Source organism: Mastacembelus armatus, chromosome 16 (assembly GCF_900324485.2).
Source record: "Mastacembelus armatus chromosome 16, fMasArm1.2, whole genome shotgun sequence".
NCBI classification, from domain to species: domain Eukaryota; kingdom Metazoa; phylum Chordata; class Actinopteri; order Synbranchiformes; family Mastacembelidae; genus Mastacembelus; species Mastacembelus armatus.
This window is the reverse complement of record NC_046648.1, coordinates 16453911-16463091: the sequence shown is the minus strand read 5'-3', so window position 1 is coordinate 16463091 and position 9181 is coordinate 16453911. Positions and strand designations below refer to the sequence as shown.

At 39.6% G+C, this 9181-nt stretch overlaps 2 protein-coding genes across 4 annotated transcripts; both read left to right on the top strand.

Annotated features, from left to right (window-relative positions):
- The first annotated feature begins 360 nt into the window (after window positions 1–360).
- rps9 (ribosomal protein S9) lies at window positions 361–2755 on the top strand. Its single transcript, XM_026316542.1, has 5 exons — window positions 361–405; window positions 1281–1393; window positions 1497–1619; window positions 1817–2003; window positions 2495–2755. The coding sequence occupies exons 2-5, from the start codon at window positions 1297–1299 to the stop codon at window positions 2670–2672; spliced, it is 585 nt and encodes a 194-aa protein (XP_026172327.1). The 5' UTR covers window positions 361–405; window positions 1281–1296; the 3' UTR covers window positions 2673–2755.
- A 262-nt stretch (window positions 2756–3017) lies between these two features.
- mboat7 (membrane bound O-acyltransferase domain containing 7) lies at window positions 3018–8884 on the top strand. Of its 3 annotated transcripts, none has more exons than XM_026317830.1 (9): window positions 3018–3153; window positions 4132–4211; window positions 4578–4707; window positions 5361–5487; window positions 5581–5737; window positions 6149–6344; window positions 6747–6899; window positions 7100–7276; window positions 7795–8884. In XM_026317830.1, exons 2-9 carry the CDS (start codon window positions 4136–4138, stop codon window positions 8204–8206), a joined length of 1428 nt encoding a protein of 475 aa, XP_026173615.1. In that variant the 5' UTR covers window positions 3018–3153; window positions 4132–4135; the 3' UTR covers window positions 8207–8884. The 3 variants fall into 3 exon arrangements, with proteins under 3 accessions (XP_026173615.1, XP_026173614.1, XP_026173616.1); XM_026317829.1 differs by having other exon boundaries at window positions 3027–3153; window positions 4129–4211; XM_026317831.1 differs by having other exon boundaries at window positions 3038–3153; window positions 4101–4211.
- The last annotated feature ends 297 nt before the right edge of the window (window positions 8885–9181 follow it).

Here is a 9181-nt window from a genome sequence, read left to right as displayed (position 1 = left end):
TTTACTGCCTTGCCACCCTCACTCTCACACACTTCGTAATGCAATATTTCTCTCAGGTTGTTTCACATTTGGTACAATAACAGTCTGTTCAACCCTGGAGCCAAAGTAGGTTTTAATATCCCTAAACCTTTTATGCTCCAATGTTAAAAGCTAAACGCTTATTATCTTGTTATTATTTTATTATGTGACGATGTAAATCACATTTATGACACATTTCTGTAAGCTAGTAGGACGACACCTTTAAAAGGTACGTCAGTGTTTTCAGCAATATTCAGCAATATTCTCACTTCACGCTCAGTTTTTACGCAGAGCAGCATTGTGGGAAATGTAGTACAACGGAAGCCCTATAAATTACAGGGAACTTCCTGTAGCGTTCTCTTTACTACGTGAGCCTGAGCTAAGCAGGTACGGTGGAAAGCTTAATGCTATTTCAATACAGAAACTCGTAGAGTTTTGCCTTTTGGTCTTTGGAAGCTTCATAAACAGTAAAAGGGAACGCAGATATATGGGCCAACGTGTCTGATAAATACCCAGCGTATCTTCTTGTAGTGGATAGTGGAACGTTAACGCTATTTCGGGCTAAGCGAATGCAGGCTTGTATTGAGAAACGTGGTCTGGTGCAGCTGCGGCCTGCTCGTATGGTTAATAGGTTGTTTGCGGATTTTAATGCATATTTGCCTGATTTCTTCACGTTACACACACATTGAGTCATTTCTGATGTGGAAGTGTTCTCAATAAGAAAACTCCATGTCGACACACGTGTTTTTATGAACCTCGCGGCAGCAAGGCAACGTTATTGTTGGAGTGTAGCTCTGTGCTAGTTCTTTAGCTTTACCAGCGCCTTTCACATAACTACACGCTTGACATCCAGGTCACTTTTAAAATTCCATGTTGGGAAGTTATACGGTTTTCTAACACTTAACAGCGAAACTTTATATTTCTTTAAATTGTGCTTTTACACACCTTAAGGTTGTTTATTAAAATGTTTGGCTATAGACCACTATACACTGTGGTTGTATAATACGTACAATATACAATAAATTTGACCACAATTGAGAAATGCCATTTTAAGGCTGACCTTTCTGATCCAGCTGAATATATTTGGTTAATTTCTCTACATGTTAGCTTAGGGTGGTATTACTGCTGTAACTGTCCCCAGATCTTTTAATGCTAAGTACTTTAGAGCTTACTGTAAATATTCTTTTTTTTTTTTTTTTTTTTTTTTAAAAAGACATTGTAACTTACATGCAGTGAGTAATCTGTTTGTTCCAATGTTGCAGGCACTTCTAAACCGCCATGCCCGTTGCCAGAAGTTGGGTTTGTCGCAAGACATATGTCACCCCCCGCCGTCCCTTCGAGAAATCTCGTCTCGACCAGGAGTTGAAACTCATTGGTATGTGAACTAACACCATTTCATGACTCTTGATGATAGCTCTATTTAAAAAGCATTTAGTTATTCTCTTCATTTCTCACTTGACATCTGTTTTATCTTTAAGGTGAGTATGGGCTGAGGAACAAGCGTGAGGTGTGGAGGGTCAAGTTCACCCTGGCTAAGATCCGTAAAGCTGCCAGAGAGTTGCTCACTCTGGATGAGAAAGACCCCAAACGTCTGTTTGAAGGTATTGAAAAATATACCTCTGAATTCCTGTCTTAGTTGGTGTGTTGGCCAGTGATTTAATTATTAACTATCAGACTTACATGTGGTGTCATGAATTCCTCGTCAATGAGGCCAATATTGCCACTTAAATTGTAATATTCACTGTATGTCCTTGTACGTTTGCAGTTGTAAGTTAATAGCTCCCCTGTGCTCTTCCAGGTAATGCTTTGCTCAGGCGTCTGGTGAGGATCGGTGTGCTGGATGAGGGTAAAATGAAGCTTGATTACATCCTGGGCCTGAAGGTTGAAGATTTCTTGGAGAGGAGGCTGCAGACACAGGTCTTCAAGCTTGGCCTTGCCAAGAGCATCCATCATGCCCGTGTCCTTATTCGCCAGAGGCACATTCGGTAAGTGCTCAGGCTCCTGGATGACAAAGGGTCACAAGTCTTATAAGGGACTCATGACACTCATCTGTCAATGCTTCCTCTTCCATCAGAGGACCACCAGCTTGTAATGCTGTCCGCTGAGATCAGTTAAACATTTCAGCAAGGTCAATTCGGTATCAAAACCGTATACCTTGTCAGTAGACATTGCCCAGAGCCAATCCTGCCACCGAGGGCTCACTCTGTGCTGCTAGTGGTGTGGCTGTAAGGTAAGGTATGGGGGATTGCACCTCGGGCAATAGTATCAAATACTCAGGCTGATGATTTAATATGAATATTCAGACTTTCTGTGGTGTCACGAATTCCTCGTCAATGAAGCCTGCATTAATTCTATACCAGCTGGTCTACGTGTTTAAGGTTAACATATGGATAAATTAGTGTGAAACAGTTAAATTTCATACACATGGCGCTTTGAATGTGTATTCTAAAGTGCCTCTCATTATCTACCTTGCCAGTGTGCGCAAACAGGTGGTGAACATCCCATCCTTTGTGGTTCGCCTGGACAGCCAGAAGCACATCGACTTCTCCCTGAGGTCTCCATATGGTGGTGGACGCCCAGGCCGTGTCAAGAGAAAGAATGCCAAGAAGGGCCAGGGTGGAGCTGGAGGAGCTGATGATGAGGAGGAGGATTAAGAAGGATGTTGCCCAGGGAGTGTGTTTTGATACTTCCTGTTATGTCCAAAGAAAATCAATAAAAGTGGTTTGGTGTAACCAGAGAATATGTTGCCTGTTTTCCTTCCATGTAGTTAAGTCTATACTGATGTAAACAATTTCCCACAAGGGATTAAGGTATTTCTGATTCTGATGCAACTTTGCAGTTTTATACTGAACTTGTAGTATACTAAAATACTTCAAATGAGGTTATTTGTACAATGACAAAGGTTCTGATTCTGTTATGAAGTGCTCCATTGCAAGAGCGGTTGCAGAATGGTACACGCCACACCTACAGTTAGAATGGTATCGTCCAATGGTACGGGTAGGTGACGTCACCGTGTAACAGGGAAGTGACTGAAACTCGTTTTGTTGGTGTGAATGGTGTAAATGGGAAGTCGGGTCTGCATGGTCTGCTAGACGCAGGAGGCATTGAACTGTGACCATTCAACACGTTATAAATGTAAGTAGCTTCAGAGCTCACGCTTTCTAATATGTTTACAGTGTTGGCGGCTAAGCTAATGAGCGATTAGCATATTTGCACAGCTTTGAGACCGGGAACGTTAACAATGAATAGCGTTACAGCGCAGTCTGCAGTCATTTAATCTTGTCTTTTAACCAGACACGCATTTTGAGTAATCTTTTTTACCACCTGTCATAATTAACGCATTAACAGAGTCATAGTCCTTTTTGTTAGGTTGTTAGCTGCCTCTCAAACACCTGGAAGTAGCTTTTCGAAGTTTAGGTATTGGTTTATTTAGCGAACTCTCATCTGATTTTTTTTTCTATGAGAAATGATGTGAGTTATTTACAAAGAATAACTCATCACACCAAGTTAACGTAGTTAAAGAGGCAGCTTTGTGCCCCATTTTCTCCTGTGGTTATATCTGGACTAAACGCAGCTAAGGTATATCCTAACACAAATCAAACATTACTAAATTCCAAGGCATCAAATTCCAACGTTAGTCCCTGTTTTGTAAAACTGGCACATGTCCTGTTCTTTGCATCTCTTTATGCACCCAAGAACCGTCCAAAAAATAAGGTAACAAGACACAGCCAACCTATGCCTCACCGGATACTGGCTTAACTGGGAGGGGTTTTGCTTCAACCAATATTGTGAAATACATCCTGAATATTTCACAGTTATTGTTGCTGCTTAAGTTGAGTAAACATGACAAATTGATGTGCTAATTATTTTCTAAATTAATCAATGCGTTTTGCTCTATAAAACAGAAAACAGTGAAAATGCTCACATAACTTCACTATAAAACCATATACAGCAATGAGTTCTCCTTTCAGATTTTGATTTTTTGATTTTCTGTTGTTCCCCTATAATTATGGACTGTTAAAATGACCCATGTGTAGTTTTTGTGTGTGTGTGTGTGTGTGTGTGTGTGTGTGTGTATGTAGTAATTTGGAGCTGATGTGTGTGTCCCAGCAGAGCGATGTCTCCTGATGAGCTCGTCTACTTGGGAATTCTTGCTGCCTCCATCCCCGTTGGATTCCTCTTCCGGTACCTCAGTGAGTACTTTAATTAGACTAAAATTCTAAGCTGTATAAATTAAGTCTAAAAACATAATTTATAAAATATGTAAGTAAGGTGGCTGGTTTTCATCTATAAGTTCAGTCCTCCCTCTGGTCATGATCATACAAATACTGAAATTTGTATAATAGGACAGTGGACCATTTCTTTAAAGCAAAGTCTCTTGTTCTGTTATGCATGGAAGGAAGTGGAAATCTCCACAGGAGTCTCTTCTCAGTTGCCTGATATTAAGAACTAGTGAGCTTTAATTGCTACTGTGTCTCAGGTGCTTTCCCCATCACATGTAGCTCATTGATAAAAGGCTGGAAGTAACTTAATTATACCATTTTGCTTTTGCACTTCAGGTGCTCCTGTGAAGCAGGGGGCAGCTCTTCTTCTGGGCCTCTCCATCATAATTGTCACCTGTCACATCCACACATTTCACTCTTTGGTGACAGTGTTAGGAACATGGATTATCATAAAGAGCAACTGGCGGTAAGAGATAAACATCTATGCATTTACAAATGATTTTCACTCTGTGACACAAGCATAGTACAAATGTGTGGGGAGTATGCTTGCAACTTAAAGCTGTTTTGTTACTGATTAATCTGCCAATAATTTTCTCAGTGAGAACAATTTCCAAGCGATTGTTGAACATGCCTGTTTTGCTTTACCAATGGTCCATTGCCTAAAAATATCTAATTTATCATTGCATATCACAAACAATCATTGAGTTTATCATCACTGGTAACCACCCAGTTGTAGTGGTGGTTCTTCTTCCTTCCTTTTCAGTTTTTATGTAGTATTTCCTTCCCCTTTTATTTTAACAAGATGAACTCATCTTGTCTAAAGGTTTTCTGTCTTCTAGAGTGGAATCTCTTTGGCTTTTTTCTTTCAACCTGAGTAAATGTAGATAAAAATATGTTTGCATATTGTCCATTCTTTTGTGCATATCTTTTATAATTGTATTTTTTTTTAAAAGTGAAAATAAATAATTCTCCATAAATTGTCCAATATATTAATCAGTTCAGTTATGGTTTACAGAAAAGGCTGATGCACATTGCACACAACAGCCTACATAAACTGGATTTTGGATCATGTGCAACCATAATATGTGCACTCACTCAGTATTTGTCTGTGTCTCCAAGGCACGCCCCAGCACTAAGCCTCACTTGGACTTTCCTCTACCTCCTCTTCTTCCGGTTGGTCACCTGGTTTGGTCTGCCACTTCCGACACCTTTTGCCAATGCTGTCCAGCTACTTCTTACACTCAAGGTACAGAAATTTTGTAGTTGAATAACAAAATGTATTCAGCAGAGAAATCGGCCACACACGGTACCCTTATAATTTGTGTCTTTGTTGACTCAGATGGTGAGTCTAGCGAATGAGGTGCACAGTTTCCACATGGCGAAGAAAAAGGAAGTGAGCTCATTTTCTAAGTCTCCTGTCATTGGTGGTCTGTCTCAGGAGCCCTCTCTCTACGATATTCTGTCCTATAGCTACTGTTATGTTGGTATAATGACAGGTAAGTCCGTTTAAGTCTTTTCTCAGTATCTTCTTTGAATAGTGTTGGTAGGAAGGAGTTGTCTGTTCTGATGTTGGTGTGAACATTTAAAAATTCGACATGGTATTTGTGTGTCAGGTGTTGATATCCATGTGTGTTGTTGATGTTCATTTGCTTTTGCATGAATTTTAACAGTTGTTTCTCTTTGTTTCACCCTCCGCTACTTGTCCAATATTGTGAGTCCATATAGTTTTTCATTTTGTGAAATGACTTTGTTTTCATGTAGCTCTACTCTTTTCCCTCTCTTCCTTTGAACATTTTCTTCTACTGTTCCCTTTTGTGTCTTGCATTATCCTAATTGTCCATGTTTGTCTATCACTGTCTTCCCAACACTGCTTTTACTCCTTTATCTCACCATCCATCTCCCTGAAGGTCCATTCTTTCGCTTCCAAACGTACATCGACTGGCTGACACAGCCCAGCCCACTGGCTCTGCCCGGTTGGGTGCCATGCCTTCAGCGCCTGAAGCTGGTTCCTGTCTACGGCGCTCTGTTCCTGGCTGTCAACTCTGTCTTTCCTCTGGCTTATGTTCGCACTGAGGAGTTCTTGGATCGCAACTTTTTTTTCAGGTATTGTGACACTGCATTACTGTCCCTAAAATGTCTTTAAATAATAATATCCATGCTAGGAATTATGCATCTGGATTACCAACATAATAATAAAAAACTTGAGAATATGAGTAGGGTGTAAAGAGCAACATATCATAAATAAATAAAACCCTAAGAGATGAACACATTGAATCACATTTATGCAACTGGCAATAAAATAAGCTTAACCACATTTACTTGCATCAGATTGTGCAATAACTAAAAGCAATGAATTATTCCTATTGATATGAAAAAGATTGGGGTAGTTTAGAGTACAAACTGATGGGCACAGTAGTAACAAATGGTTGAATGGTGCAGTGATATCCCTGTAGTTGTTTGGTAAGATAGAGATGAAAATGTATTTTCTCTCTTTTCCCCCCATAGGTTCTTCTACATGGTAGCGATATTCTTCGTATTTAGGATGCGTTTCTATTCTGCATGGTGTGGAGCTGAAGCTGGCTGTATCAGTGCAGGTCTGGGCTGCTATCCAGAAAAGGGACTGTCCAAACCTGGAGGGGGGCCAACTGTCAACTATAGGTACATTTTCACAGAATTAACTAGTATATTAAAAGAAGATTCATCAATATTTATGCCTGTGTAAATAAAGTAAATGTAAAAATTTTATGACATTCCTCTGTAATTTTTGTCTGTATTGCTTTTATATACTTTCATTGTTGAAAGTGATTATTTATGTCCTTTTTTTTCTCTTTTTCTAAATTTCTTTGTCTTGTGGCCAGTCCTGAACCCACAGCTGAAGAGAAATATGACTTCAGAACCATCCAGAACATTGACTGCTACAACACCGACTTCTGTGTGAAAGTGCGGCATGGCATGCGTTACTGGAACATGACGGTGCAGTGGTGGCTTCATCACTACATCTATCCCAACGCCCCCTTCAAATCCTACACATTGAGGTAAGGTTTAATGTGCGCTGTACTTTACAGGCATGAATCTCTGTATTCATCTTTAAATCCCTGTAGTCTGTGTTCTCTGAGGGTAAAACGTCAGCTGTGATATAATGACATGCATCTCAAAGTTAAAAAAAGTCAAGCTGATTAGTTGTCTTGTTACTTATCAACTTAGATCTTCAGTCTTAATATTTTGCAGGAATACCAGTGAAGCTCCCCCTCTTACGTAACAGCATTTCATTTTAAATTACAGCAGAAAGACAAGTATTTTTTACCTTTTCAGATGATTCCTTTCAGACAAATTTCCTAATAGCAGAGCATAAGTAGTATGTGCTTGATGGTAATCCACATTCTTTAAATAATAATTAATATGATATTTGCAGGTTAAAATGTTAAAACTGCCTTCATCCTGTTTTAGCTCTTTTTTGCACACAAACCATCCTGATCCTGCTTGAACATCTTTTTTTTTTTTTTTTTTTTTTTTTTAAACCTGAAACATGTCTCTATGTTTCTGTTTTTCTCAGGGCTGGTTGGACCATGTTCATTAGCGCTTACTGGCATGGGCTGCATGCTGGCTACTACCTCTCCTTCCTCACCATTCCTCTGTGTATTGCAGCAGAGACTGCAATGGAAGCCTCTGTCCGGGCTAAACTGGGCCCTCGTGGACAGAACATCTTTGACTGGGTTCACTGGTTCTTGAAGATGAGGGCATATGACTACATGTGCATGGGCTTTGTGTTGCTGAAGGCCTCTGACACCATCCACTATTGGATGTCCATCTACTTTATCATGCACATCATTGCTGTTTGCTGTATAATAATGGGCAGGGTGCTGATGGGAGGGAAAAGGGAAGGGAGGAGAGTAGACAAGGAGGAGAAAAGAGAGGGAGAGAAGATAGAAAATGTGACAGACAAAACTAGAGGGAAAACAGACTGAGTGAAGGTACAGAAAAAAAATGGTAGGATCCATTCGGGACATGAGGACGAGTTTCTTCAAAACTAGAATTTGCAGCATTGATTGCGCCATCACTCAACAAATGTCACACAGATTTTCTATGAGAAAAGCTCTATTGGTTTTTATTTAAAATACAATAAATCAGATTTGTGGTATGTTTACTCCAAAAGTGTTCCCACTGGAGACATTTAGTATCTGTACATAAAAGTACTGTGAACACTGGGACAGGAATGTTTGAGCTCGATGAATGTTAATTTAGAAGTGTGAGTGGTAACTGGGACATCTGTCTGTATTGTATATAATTTTATTTCAAGATATAGTATCTTGAAGTAAAGCCCAGTTTGAGTACTTTGGAGTTGTATTACTGGTTACATTATGCAGTTAACATGTCAATAGTACCCATCTTAAACCTGTGGTTGATTAAATTGGTGCGATTATTTAAATTTACTAAGCAACAAAGCATCAGGCAGTATAAATCTGCTACCCCCTAGTTAAATGTAGAGCAATTACAATGTGAAACCGCTCTTTATTATCAATGAACAGTAATTTATGTAAATACCAGAAATACAAGCGTTATCGTGCAAAGGTCCAAATTACATTTGTGTTGCTGCCTAAGTCTTTAAATGTTTAAATTACCTTAAATATTTTGAGTATTCTACATTTCTGTGCTTTGACTTGCTTCACTGAGTACTAAATATTTCTCTGTTTATTGCTTATAAACAGATTAGATCAGATCGACAACTTTACATCTCTTTACCAGTGTTGTATCCACTGAAGAGTGTCCCATGTGAAAGATAGCAACATTCTGTTAACTGCCAAATGTCTGTACTGCCTTTCATGGACCATTCAGGGTTGGGACCAAACATCCATCCATCCATTATCTATACCCGCTTATTCCTAACCAGGGTCACAGGGATCTGCTGGAGCCTATCCCAACTCTCTTTGGGTGAAAGGCAG

What these genes read in the sequence shown, in the direction of transcription:
- rps9 (XM_026316542.1), top strand. Translation starts at nt 1,297, where the DNA reads ATGCCCGTTGCCAGAAGTTGGGTTTGTCGCAAGACATATGTCACCCCC. An exon ending in CCAGGAGTTGAAACTCATTG is followed by an intron (nt 1,394 to 1,496) that starts GTATGTGAACTA and finishes TTTATCTTTAAG; the next exon opens with GTGAGTATGGGCTGAGGAAC. An exon ending in CCCCAAACGTCTGTTTGAAG is followed by an intron (nt 1,620 to 1,816) that starts GTATTGAAAAAT and finishes GTGCTCTTCCAG; the next exon opens with GTAATGCTTTGCTCAGGCGT.
- mboat7 (XM_026317830.1), top strand. Translation starts at nt 4,136, where the DNA reads ATGTCTCCTGATGAGCTCGTCTACTTGGGAATTCTTGCTGCCTCCATC. An exon ending in ATTCCTCTTCCGGTACCTCA is followed by an intron (nt 4,212 to 4,577) that starts GTGAGTACTTTA and finishes TTTGCACTTCAG; the next exon opens with GTGCTCCTGTGAAGCAGGGG. An exon ending in AGCTACTTCTTACACTCAAG is followed by an intron (nt 5,488 to 5,580) that starts GTACAGAAATTT and finishes TTGTTGACTCAG; the next exon opens with ATGGTGAGTCTAGCGAATGA.